This window comes from Panthera leo, chromosome C1 (genome assembly GCF_018350215.1).
Source record: "Panthera leo isolate Ple1 chromosome C1, P.leo_Ple1_pat1.1, whole genome shotgun sequence".
Lineage (NCBI taxonomy): Eukaryota > Metazoa > Chordata > Mammalia > Carnivora > Felidae > Panthera > Panthera leo.
In genome coordinates, this window is record NC_056686.1 from 82242437 (window position 1) to 82256530 (window position 14094).

Genomic DNA, 14094 nt, shown 5'->3' on the forward strand with positions numbered 1-14094 from the left:
AATCACTGTATTATACAAAATGTAAATGTAGTATATATTTCTCTGAAAATAACAGTTAGTGAGAAAGTTGGGACATAACCTTTTGAGCCCAGGTTTAACCACATAGCAGAAGCAGTTACAAAAGATACTGATTAGATTTTAATTTTAAAAACTTCATCATATTATTCAGGGCTCCAGTGATTTGATTTGTCTTGAAAATAGAAAGGTAACGTTATAATTTCCAGAGCTTGTTAAAGAATAAAGAAATCTCCAGCTTCCCACTGCAAAGAATGCCAGTCATCACCACAGTAAGCAAGAATTTGGAGGCACTTTACACTACAAACTTCAATCTTTTCCCTTTACATGACCTTGTGTTATGTTGGTTTTATAAAAATGTAACTCACGGACCTGTCATATAGCTGTAATCAAGCCTCCTTCAGAATGATTCTACTACAGAAATTACATCCAAAAGGCACTGTGTTTCCTGTTTCTGAGACAGTGGGAAAGAAAACAAGACCTGAAATAGAAAGTGACTGAGGTAGAGTTCTTGAGGACAACAGGAAAAGTTGAGCACATACCTTTCCCATGAGTTCAGCAATACGCGGAACTGGTTTCCCTTTCTGATGACTCATGGTAGCCGGACTCTGCCCGTCCCAGTCTTGCAGTTCTTCAATGCTTTTCAGATAAAGCAGGGCTTTGAGGCCAGTGCAGTAGTCTTGGATAACAGTGAAGTCCTGATTCTGAATGGCACTGCATACCTGGAAAAGATGAAGCAATCAACCCAATGTCAAACCAAGAGCTAATTCTCCACATGGACTCACTTTTCATTTATTCAAGAAAACTTATTTATGTTCTAGGCACTGTTCCAAGCATGGCATGTCAATCATTGCATGGGGATGGGAGTGCTGGGTGGGAGGGGCACCCCTCCCTGTGAAGGGGCACAAGGAAGCTTTCAGGACAACGAATACTTTCATAGACTCGATGTGGTGATGGCCTCACAGACGTATACGTATTTCAAAACTTAACCTGATTGTACCCTTTAAATATGTGCAGTTTACTGTATGTCAGGCAAACCTCAGTACAGCTGTTAAAAATTAGATCCAGTTGGTTGGATTTACAAGGAATCAAATTTAGTACAGCATAAGAAATGACACTTTAACTCTCTCATTTTCCCTTCATTGATTCGGATGTACTGCCTGGAGGTAGTTCTCATGTCCAGAGGTGGTCATGCTGAGGTTGGAGTGCTGTTCATCAGTTAACTCAACCACCATTGAGCCCTGTCTACCTCTTCAGCCTTATCTACTGTGGTTCTTTTTGCTCATTATGTTCCAATCACCCAGGTCTTTGCTCTTTTCTTCACATTTGCCACATTCTTTCTTTGCCTTAAGACTTTTTCATAAGATCTGGCAGCCTAGAAAATCCTTCCCTTCTATCCGTGGCTGAGTACTGGCCCCTTCTTATCTCATGGTAAATATTACTTCTTCAAGAAGGCTCCAAGAATTCAGAATAGGTTAAGGCCTTCTTTTACTAATATGCTTTTTACTCATAACTATTGCATTTGATTTACAGCTCACTTCCCATACTGAAGTTTCAGGCAGGAAGAACCTGTTGATCTTGGTGACATTTATCCACAGTGTTTGTCACTTATTCTGCTCTCGATAAATATATGTCTTTGGGATGTCTGGGTGGCTCAGTTGGTTGAGCATCCTACTTTGGCTCAGGTCGTGATCTCACTGTTAGTGGGTTTGAGCCCTGCATCGGGATCTCTGCTGTCAGCGAGGAGCCTGCTTCGGATACTCTGTTTCTCTGTCCCTCCCCCGCTCATTCTCTCTCTCTCTCTCTCTCTGTCTCTCTCTTTCTGACAAAAATAAACATTAGAAAAATAGATGTCGAATGTATGGATAATTTGGAAGAGATATTTTGAGCGACCATATGTCAGACGATAAAGAAAAAAATTCTAGAGTAAAGGAAGGTTGGTTCTGAGAATTTAAGATCCTTCCAATAAAAATAAACCTGAAAGTCTGTATTGGGATTTGAGTTACAGCTTGAATTTAATGGATTTAGGTAAACACTTCTAGGTTAATTATTACCAAAGACACCTCAAAAAGCAGAAACAAAAATCTTTCATTTCCTATTCTTAAGTGCTGTATGTTACTACAATGTAGAGAAGAGAATTGAAAAACCACTAAACACAAAGAATATTTTCCATGAAGCCCATTACATTACGTTAAAAAAAAACTGTTTCTCAGGAAGAACAATTTGAGCATTAATTAGGCCTCTTGTAACTTTCTTAGAGTTGATTTTTTTGAGAACAATTATAAAAAACATCATTATAATTTCCTCCACAGAATTTTTCTAAACTGTAAGTCAACTGATGCCTTACTTTACCCTCTTTGTTCACTGTGAGATTCCTTTTTTTTTTATAGTATATGCTTATGGGTATAATTTTACTCTAGTCTTAAAGTAGTTCACCATATGACCATAAGAAATCAGATTTTCAAAAGAACATCATGTCATGTTCTTTATGTGATGTTCATGATTGTTATAAATACCTGCAGCTAAAAGGAATCTAGATACTTTGTAACATATGAATAGTAAAGCTGTATCTCATTTATCCCTGATTTGTCCAGTGAGAAGATGTAAAAGTCACTAATTTTCTTAATCCACAAAAATGGCACCATTTGTGTATGGTAGATTTAGCCCCGCGGCACTGGAGTGATCAAGAGCAGACTTGGTGTATTGTATTGTATTGTAATTATTTTTTTAATTGAAGTAAATTACATAGAGTTGGTGTATTTTAACTATGGAAGAACATGGTGGGCCCTATGGCTAGGAAGACTACCTCTTTCCCACCTTCTCCTACGCTCCTATTCTGCAGCGCTAGTGTGTCACATAGTGGGGAGCTATACTGAGTGTGTGAAGGGAACATGAAACCTCAAGAGGGAGGAGAGACTACAAGACAGCGACGGAACGTGGCTGGAATGGTCTGCTATGCTGGAAACACCGGAAGGCACCACGAAACATGGGTGTTTGAGGGAATCGTTTCAGATGTGTTTCATCATAAGGCAAACGTCACACTACGTATATACCTTCCAAAAATGAGTAATTTAATTTCTACTTTCCGATAAGATGAAACTTATTAATTTTCCTGATGGGAATGTCTGATCATAGGAACTTTGTACATGATATTTTCTCTTAAACTTTTAATATACATATAAATTATCTGAGGATCTTATTAAAATTCATATTCTGTTTGTAGGTTTGGAATGAGACCCAAGATCCTGCATTTGTGACAAGCTCCCAAGTGGTGTTAACGCTGCTGGGCCACACTTAGAATAACAAGATCTTAAGCTCTGGTAGGGATGAATTTCATCCTGAAATGCTATCTGCAAAGTGAATTTCTTACAGATAAACAAATTTCTTGATTTTTACTATTATATTATAGCCACATTTTCATAGCCCTTTAAAGAAGCACTACTTACAATAATAAGTCACATCTGAAGAAACAAGTAATTTGCTGATTAAATAGTAATAAGACCCAAAATAAATCTTAGGACGCAAGCACACCATTGGGAACAGCTTTGGCCATGGGATTTGATGCTTAGAAAACGGGTTGGCTCAGAAAGGTGTCTTGTTCCTGCCTAACCTTTACACTCCACTGAGGGTTTTATCTCTATCTCAGAGGTAAATGGTTCCTTTTATAACACCAAACATGTAGCTGCTATTCCTAAATGGGTGTGTTTTATATGACATCTCTTTGTTTGTTTAACAGCTCTGATTAGGACTCTTAATAGGTGTTAACATGTTTGCTTAGTATAATTTGTAAGTTCTTTATGGTGAAGGCTGGTTTATCTTTCTTCGCAGCAGGACATCAGGTGCCATTATAAGCATCATTGCCACTATTAATTATTTCCATAAGCATGAATATCCCTATAGCAAGCTGTTTTAAATAGGGGCCCCTGGATTCTCAGCAGGATCAGCCCTGTGCAAGGGCTGAGTCGGTGGCAGCTCCCTGTGCAGCAGGATTTGAGGAGTGTCATAAAGTTCCTACTGCCCTCGAACAGTATCCTCCAGGGGTCTGACACAGTGCCCTGAATTTTTGCTTTAGGTGCAGGCACATTTAGTCAAAGCCTATCTATGCAAAGTGAGTGTACAAATACCTGCAAGTAAACAGAGGTTTGCAGAGTGCTATTCTTGTCTCATTATTGCTCATTAAGTGAGATTAAGCACATTAATTGTAAATTACCTATTTATGGTTATTTACATCTTAAAAATCTCCTTTACATACATTATTTCTTTCAATACTCAAAATAAACCTAAAAGTTAGGCAGGAGACAGGGTAATGTTTTTACATTAAAAATGGAAAGAACCTGGGAAGCCTGGATGGCTCAGTCAGTTGGGCATCTGACTTCAGCTCAGGTCATGATCTTGAGGTTTGTGGGTTCGAGCCCCACATCGGGCTCTGTGATGAAAGATCAGAGCCTGGAGCCTGCTTCAGATTCTGTCTCCTTCTCTCTCTGCCCCTACCCTGCTAGCACTCTCTCTCTCTCTCTCAAAAGTAAATAAACATTAATAATAATAATAATAATAATAATAATAATAATAAAATAAATAAAAATGGAAAGAACTTGAATTTGAGAAACTATTTCTTAAAGTCAAATCTGGTGGTTTTATGCCATATCGAATGGTACAGCCTCGAGGCTAAGAGCATGCACATAGAAGTCCAGAAGAATCAGATTGAAACTACATCATAGCTGTGTAAGTATGAGCAACTTTCTTCACTTCAAAATGGAGATTAAATACTTAATACATAGGAAACTAAAAGGCAACATATTTAAGTCTTAAAATAGTGGCTAGTACTTAGTAAGTTAGATTGGCACCAAAAATAAATTTCATAATATGAATAAATCATTAGAGCATAAATTAGGCAAGACATAATTTTTTAAATCTAATACTTTTTTGGCCTAATGCAGTAAAAGAAGGTCTAGGACATTATTTTTTATTTGCATTAAGTAGTGATCTCGAAAAAAGCATTTGGCCTTGTTGCCAAAAGATATGTCTGAGACCCAGTTCTGTATTTCAGCAGCTGTGTGACTGGGGTTAGTCATTTAGCACGTTGAGTCCTCTCCCACTTCCCGATGTGAAAAAAGAAAAAAAAAAGGATGATATATCTAATTTATTGTTGTGAGGATTAAATTACATCATGTAGGTGGCAGTGCTGTGGAAATTACAACGCCCAGAAGGACAGAATGGTACTAAACCTCATTGCTATTATCAGATAATTTAAAGTTGAAAGTGCCTATGAGGTCAAAATGGAAAGTTTTGCCTGTAAAGAAAGAGTCAACTTCCTTGAAACGTAAAAGACAATTTACTAGGAAGCTAGCAAATAGAATCCAAATGGTATTAAAAGTACTAATCCCAGGTAAATAATTTGGCAGAGAAGAGTTCCACAGAATCAGAACACCGTGGGCTGGCACATGTTTTTGTGTAATAGAGCAGCAATCTTTCAAATGATATTTCAGAATGTGACAGTTATTAAACAGGGATCTTAAACTACCAGACACAATGCACGTAAACCCACAATCATAATTATCCCTTTTCACTTCATGTCACATAGGGGGACAAACTCCACTCCAGGTCTTAGAAATGTGCGCCACCGGGCTGTATGCAAGTAAAACATATGTTTACACTTGAATCCAAAGTAGTCTTAAAGTTGCTGTAAATTCTTTAGTAAAAGGAATACTGGAGGGTACCTACATTTAAGTAAACAGTGGAAATTCTTCTGCAATGCTTATCAGATTCCAAAAAACACTAATAACAGAATCTTAGATAGCTGGAAGAAGTTCAAGAGTATTCCTATGAACACAGTCCAGAGATAAAGCACTGAATAAGGAAGAATATCCATGGACTTCTTAAAGATTTTCCAGAAAAAGGAAAAAAAAAATCCTATGATCTCCCCTTAGTAATTTATTTTGATAAAGTGTTAAACTGTTTAAAACAACATAAAACACCTGCAATATTTTACATGGTGCTTTGCAGTTTTCAACGCACATTATCAAAAGTCAGAAATATTTATATAGTCATTTAGAGTTTTCAAAGCACGCCAACAGATAAAGGAAAAGGGAATTCAGAAAATTTTCAGACCAGCCTCCTTCTGTCACAAGATTAGGAGTCCAGAATGGCTAAATGACCTATCTGTGTCTGTGGTCACCTAGCTAGCTGGAGGCAGTACTCGTCTCCCCAGCTGGCCTGACGCTCTCTCCAGTATAGCACTGCCTCTCCAGTACCTTTTTCCTTGGTCTGTACACCAATTCTGACAGTAAGATGGAGAAAGTGCCATCAAGTTCTTAGTTAAGTGAGGAAATCGAAACTAAACATTGAATGCTCTGCCCCAACTCAAAAGATTAGTAGGTGGCAGAGCCAATAGTCAGATTAAGACATTCTGACCTCTGCTCTTATTCCTGGAAACTTCAAAAATTTGAGAAGTCTTATGTAATTAAATAAGCACATATTTGTAATTCTCATAAGAAGAAGCACATTGTTGTAAAATGATTTCAAGTTTATAATTGAACGAATAATGTCAGAAATCCACAGATTTTTTTAAATGTAGGATCTTAATAATTGGATAACCACTTGAAAGTTTATGACTAAAACTGGAGAACAGACCTCTGCTGTTGTTGGATGGAGATGCAGTTTCCACATCCACTGATTAAAAGCATCCGATTTTCTAAAGGCATGGAATCAGTAATTCTTCATTGAGTTCTGCCCAGTACTTATCAACAGATACATAAAACTACATTATACTTTTGAAACTGGTGTACAAACACCGCATATTGTTAAGGTAATAATTCAGAATAACAATATCTCCGTATGAGTTTTTGGTACTACATAAACATGGCACTGCTTACTAGAATTCATGAATAAAACACCAAAATTATCATTTTATAAGGCTATAGGGGAAAGACGGCCCCTGGAGATACATAGTACATAAGGGGCTAGACGGGTATATATTTGTATATCCACATAAAACCACAAATCTTAGTTGTTCTATCGTATTAGTTTCCATTTGTTAAAGCTGTACAACATCAAAGTCGTGATGTCCCTATATATTGTATTTAGCAGTAATGTAACGGACTACGTGAAGAAATCAAAGTGAGAGTTTCTAAGTAGTTTCCTGGCAATTGAGACAGCAGGCTCTTTCATCTGCTCTGTAACTGTGGCAGTGCATTGATTTAAACTCCTTCTGAGATCTCAAATGCTTTCATACTCTTAGGTTTCTCAAGCAGCTTTTTTTTTTCCCCCTCAAAGTGATAAAATTCTAGCATTCAGCAAAATACCATCTTGTTTCCCCCAAAAGGAGTGGGTTTATTTCAGGTTTGCTACTAACCTGTACAGGATCATGAAGTAAAATAGCTGTCCAAATGCCATGCTATCACGAAATCTATCTTTCAGTTCAAGTTTTCTGTGTTCTGACCACAGCAAATTGGGTTGGGGGGGGGGGGAAGAACAACAAATAGCCCCACAGATGTTGTTTTTTAAAGGTTCAGGTAAAAAAAAAAAAACAAAAAACAAAAACAAAAAGCCAAAACAAAAACAAAAACTCAGGGCATAAGCACTTTTGCTTATTAATTACATTTTCAAAGTTGTTCTTTAATTGCTTCTCATTGATAAATGTTAAAGGTACAGAAATCATTCAGCTTGTTTTGTGTATCATATCTTTCATTGTTATTCACTTATCCTTTTATCCAGCCTTTTAAATTATTTAGTCTCTGACAATTTCTAAGTATATAAATACCCACCCCTTGTCCCCAGTCAGGAAGGAATTTTAAGGAGTTTGAAAGGCTATTTCTTTAAATGTCCACCTGTGGTCATCCTCTATCTGATTAATTTCTTAACCCAAATTCAGTTGAAGACCAGCTGAAAGAGAATAAAGTATTTCCAAGGTATTTTACACTGGGATCCAGACCACATTTTGCCAACTGGAATATGGAATATAAGTATCAATTCTCCAAGTATTTTCTCAAAGGTGGCATGGATGATGGGCCACCCACTTGACTGTTATTCAGAACAGCACTGGGGGACCATCTTCTCTATTCACTTTGCTCATGATACAACTTGACTGAGGAGGGCGTGGGTTGATTAGTCAAAGGGATGTGATGTGCCCTGCAGGCGAGATCACCTCTGTCCCTTTCCTTGTATCTGTCCTTTACAAAGTCAGCTTCAACTGGATTCCGATCTCAATGATGACCTGAACCAAGGACTAATAATGAAAAAAGAACCACACAGAGACACAGCCCCTCTATCTGCCTTTTATGAGAGGTTAGAGATAAAATGGGTGAGTCTGGCACAACATGTAGGGCCAAAGAGTGGGGACCGCTGTCCTGCCTCTTCAAAGATGTCACTGTTGATGGCCCTGCTTCCCCACAGACACAAATAGAAGTCTGAAAAGACTGCGACAGTACATGGAGTCCTCTGCACACCAGGCTCTCCTATACAGCCCATTCTTTGGGTAGGGGCTGTGGCTACAGTTTGAGGAAGCATGGCCACTTTGCCTCAGAGGCAGAAGGATTTTCTACTAAAACAAACTCTCCCCACCCTAGGCTAATGCTGTGGTGTGATATCAGTTACCACAGTAATTTTCAATTATTCTGCAGTGACACAGGTGGTATACAGGTTCGCAGGTAGCCTCGTGCAAACTCAGCACCTCTCATGATAAAAGTGGGGCAAGAGAAGGAAACTGAATATCCAAACAATGGCTGTCAGATGACTCACATCCATAATTTTCGGCAATCTCTCTTTTTCAGCAGTGTCAACACAGCTGGGAGAATTTGACTTACAATACCATTTACTAAAATACCACATGGGGTTTGGATGTCGTATTTGGGTCGTAATGCCTAGAGAGGAAAGGTCTACTGAGCAAATTCACCCAGGGAAATTTTTCTGGGCTTGAAGATAGATAAAGGTATGTGGTTACTCAACAACAGAGCCAGACATTCAATATTCCAAGAAAAACGGACTGTGTGAAATGAGAAGAATGTTGTTCAACAAGAAAACAGCACCTCAAATAACACTGTCCACCTCTTAACTCAAAGCACTCACAGTTCAGGAGTTGATGCTTTGGCTCATCTATTATTGATAAAAACACAAATTTGTGAGAGTAGTGGGTGGCTATTAACAGTGAGTCAACAATCTTGACTAAGTTGCCAATATACTCTGGGACACAAAAGTTAGACAAAGTTCGGTTGACTAAGAGTGGATAATCTATTTAAGAGTTAAATGCTACAGAAAAAGCAACAACAACAACAAACCCAAAACAAACTTAGCAGTGTTCAAGTTAATATACTGAAAGCACAGTGCATACACTGGATAACTGGAGAAGCAAAGCCAAAAAGTTAGTATTTTTAAAAATTCTTTTAATGTTTATTTATTTATTTATTTTGAGAGAGAGAGGGTGAGTGAGCATGAGTGGGGGAGGAGCAGTGAGAGGGAGAGCGAGATTCCCAAGGCTCTTCGCTGTCAGCACAGAGCCTGATGCAGAGCTCAGTCTCAGAACCGTGAGATCATGACCTGAGCCGAGATCAAGAGCTGGCCACTTAACCTACTAAGCCCCTGGGCACCCCTAAAAGGTTTGTAGTTTTTAAAAGGGGCTTTAAAAATATATATTAAACACTTGTTCTTAGTTTCTTTACCATACAGGTAGAAAATAGGCTTACAAAATTTGTGATTTTGTGGAAAACCTGGGGAAGTAAACTATATACTAGGTTTTGTTCTTTGGCTTTTTGTGTTTTGTTTGTTTGGTTTGCTTTTTAATTAATGAAAACCAAGAGCCTAAAAATAAAATGCCTGGCCTTTAGGCTCCAAAGATGGATTGCTGGAAAATGGTTAGAGATGAATGAATGCAATGATCAAAGAAGCGGTTTTATTTGCACTTCTCACTAGAAGGGTAAATATTTTATGATTTGTGGCTGTGACAATTAACCTGAAGAAAGATTACGAAGACCGGCAAAAATTCTAGGCTCTGGGTTTTAGGAGGATACCTAGAAGTGACCCATATAATTTATCATCCAGACACTTGAGAGTACACAGGGAAACTAATAATGAAAATACCAGGACAATCAGCCTAAACTAAAACTGTCCTGAACAAATCTAGATCTATGATTCCCTTACTTATTGGAAGGTTTTCCCATCTTCAGATTGGAGGGAGATTTTCATTTACCCTCATGGAACACATTCTAAAATGCTCTATCACGTTTTGTTTGGTTTACCATTCAGGTCCTTCAGGTACTTACCCCGGCCTCAGAACATTAACATCGGGTTGAAGTCATAGGGCTTTTATTGCTTACATGGGGATTTGGAATTTCAGAGACCTAACCTGATCCAGAGAACCCCAGTTTTAAGGGTCCCTCTTGACCTCCAAGGATCTTTTGGCATAAGAAAAACTCAAGAAGGACAGGAAGGGTAAAGGGCAGACCAGAATCTGAATCCTGTAAGCTGGACAGAAACACCCTTAAGGGTGGCAAGTTTTTATGTACTTCACATAGTTTAAAAAGTCTATTTTTTTTTTGTAACTGCCATTTCTTTATGCTTTACCCAAATTCCTCTAGGCTTACTGCACTTTGACTGAAATTCACTTAGTGGTGATTACTTTCCAAGCACTGTGCTAAATACGTTCAATGTAGCATCACATTTAAACCTCACAATAACACCACAAAGTATTACTATTTTATTCAATTAGCAGATGGGTAGACAGAGGGTCAGAGATTAAGGACTTTGACTACAATCATACAACTAATGAAGAGCAGAGCAAGGGTTCAAGTGCTGGATCAATATGTCCCAGAACCCTCTCTCATAACAACTGTGCAATCTTGTTTTTCTTTTGTAACCACTACAAAGGCACCTGCTTCTCAGATGAAAACAGGAATAAATATATTTACATATATATGTATATATATAATATATACACATATCACATGATACACATATACATATACACATACACACATGTGTCTGTCTGTCTATATCTATCCATCCATCCAAAATAAAATCATTGTGAGGAATATATCAAATAAAGAGATATGTTTGTATCTAGGACAATATCTAAAATACATGTAAGTATGAATTACAATTTAAAGATTTTTTTTAGTGTTTATTCATTTTTGAGAGACAGAGAGAGACAGAGCATGAGTGGGGTAGGGGCAGAGAGAGAGGGAGACACAGAATCCAAAGCAGGCTCCAGGCTCTGAGCTGTCAGCACAGAGCCTGATGCGGGGCTCAAACCCACAGACCATGAGATCATGACCTGAGCTGAAGTCGGATGCTTAACTGCCTAAGCCACCCAGGTGCCCCTTGAGTCCATCTTCTCTGTGAAAATTCATTAGCCCACATGAACAAGTTTCTCACCAAGGGATAGAACTCCAGAGCCTCCTTTAACCAGATCCCAGCCCATCTGGCATGCATGTCCAAGAGAGTAGTCACTAAACACATGCAACTATTTAAAGGGCACCAAGGCACCCCTGTACAAATTACAACCTAGATCACATTCTCCAGCTTTCAGAGACACAGTAAAAGGGCAGAGACTATATCTGTTTTGTTCATCACAGCACACTCAGTGTTTAGTACATAAATATCTGTGCCTGCCATATGATTTGTTCAATAAATGAGTAAATGAATGAATGAAGCAAGTTGATGATATCATATTAAGACCCATCCAATGACAAGCAAAATTCTCTTCAATTTCCTGTCAATAACATATTTTTATCTCCCTCTACTTATACAAATTTATCATAATTCAGAAGTCACACCAACCCACAGAGTGGTGTTTAAAGTCTGTGCCACTCATTGTACCATTAAACATTGTTATCTTTGCGTTATTACTTGGTTATTCTTTGGGTGTACCCAGGTCTTTCCAGGATGCAAAGAAGCAGCTCTACTTTAGCGCTCTTCCTGATACTCAGAGTACTATTTATTACAGCTAAACTTCACAGAGCTTACATATGGATTCCTACTTATCTGGTATTCCCAGTCTGGATAACCGAATCCTGACAGCAGCTACCATTTGATTCTTTCTCTTCCAGTAGTTCCCTTTAATAACAACTGAAGGAATATGTAATTCAGAATCCCACAAAGACATGTGTTTAACAAAGACTGAACTCGCAGTACCGTGTCCAATATATGCAGTGTTCTAAACTACTAATTTTCGCACATATACGTACATATATTGAAGTATTCATTTGTAGCAGTCTAGATTCTAGCTCCCCTGAAGGACTGATAAATTAGAGCCAGGAGAAGCTAAGGGAAAGGTCTCTATTCTGTTTTGTGTCTGGATTTTCTCATCTAATTGTTTAGTTTCTGCATCACATACCCAGGTCAGTGCAGTTGTCTCCTTGGATCAGGCCTGATATTTTCATTTTATTTATTTATTTTTTTAATGTTTATTTATTATTGAGAGGCAGAGAGAGACAGAGCATGAGCAGGGGAGGGGAAGAAAGAGCGGGGAGACACAGAATCCAAAGCAGGCTCCAGGCTCTGAGCTGTCAGCACAGAGCCTGATGCGGGGCTTGAACTCACGAACCGTGAGATCATGACGTGAACCAAAGTCAGATGTTTAACCGACCGAGCCACCCAGGCGCCCCCTAATATTTTCATTTTAAAGAATTCTTTCTCTATCTTTAATTATTTCAAATTTGTAATTTAAATTTAAAGTTCAGAACTTCATCAACTTACCCTAAATAGTTCAAGGTAAATAATCAAATTTGCTACTGAACAGAGTCGTGCAAATACTGGCATTTAAAATAATTTGCTCTCCTCTAATACATGTCCTGCAAAATTTCTGCCTCTTCCTTTCCAGAAAGGCCTTCTCCCTCTATTTGCTGGAGATGTGTAGCCAGAAGTATTTAATAGATCACTCTGGATTTTGATCATAAGAAAGCAATTTTAAGACATCATCTCTTCAAAAAAGTCTTTCTCTATTACTCAAAAATTACCCACTCACTCATTTATTCTCTCATTCCGCAGACACTAATTTATAAACTAGTCCCTTGGTTTCTTTTCAAATTCTATTATCAAACAAAACTTCTGAATGCGGCAGCCTCGGGTTATGCTGTTCATTTTTATCTGTCAGAATAAACCTTCCTTGAAAAGCTGTTGTGAGGACCAAATGAGATAAGAATTATGAAGTGCTATTTACCAGGAAGTAAGTCTTCCTCAGTCCATATGTGACACAGTGGGTCTCATTCAGAGGTAAAAATAAGTATTCAAGTTCTTAATTGTATGTCTTACTGTGAAACTAGTGCCTTTTGAGTTTTCTTCCTATATTAACCAATTTCTCAGATAAGTTACTATGTTGAGTCCCTGGACTAAAACTATCACGTCTATGTTGTCAACAACTGCCTTATCACATACAGAGGAACACATAAGATAGAATGTTAAGACCAAAACATGACTGAATATCACCTGTCATACTTTGACAGCATAAACTGAAATCTGACTACCACCCCCTCCCCACAAATCAATATACTATAGGTTCTAAATCAATTATTGAATATGAATTAGAATATGAATATGAATGAAAGAAAAGAACAAGGTAAATGCAGGTAAGTGAATTTTATATGTTTTATATTTCAGTCTTGTCTATAAAATGTCACACTGTAAATTAAACTATTGCTTGTATTCTGAGATTGTTATAGGGAACATTACCTAATTTTACAATGCTTTAAAAATGCCATGAACTGATTATGTTTATTAATTCTGCAATACTCATGTTTATTTTGTGTATTTGAGAGACATCAGGCCCTATGAATATGCAACATTATACTTAATTTAGTTCTGTAAGACCAGGCATGCACAATGCATGCTGTATTTGGCCATACTGAATTCCCAAGTGATTAAGTTGATTTTTTTAGCTTGCATCATTGTTTTCAGGCCCAATGATGAATCATAGAACTCTTCTCTCACCTCATATACATTACTGCATCTGGTGTCATTAGGACTGAGTTAATATCCAGAATGTAGTGATTGATTTAGGGAGACGATAATGAGATTATGGCTCATGCCCTTAAAGCATGACAACTGAAATCCTATCATTTTCCACATGAGGAAATATGCTAAATATTATAA

At 37.8% G+C, this 14094-nt stretch overlaps 1 protein-coding gene across 1 annotated transcript in view; it reads right to left on the reverse strand.

Annotated features, from left to right (window-relative positions):
* The window catches only part of DPYD (dihydropyrimidine dehydrogenase), an 858821-nt gene that overhangs the window by 124370 nt on the left and 720357 nt on the right, over positions 1–14094 (reverse strand). Inside the window, exon 20 of the mRNA XM_042952991.1 lies at positions 558–737. Coding sequence (XP_042808925.1) covers positions 558–737 — 180 coding nt within the window. The remainder of the gene's footprint in view (positions 1–557; positions 738–14094) is intronic.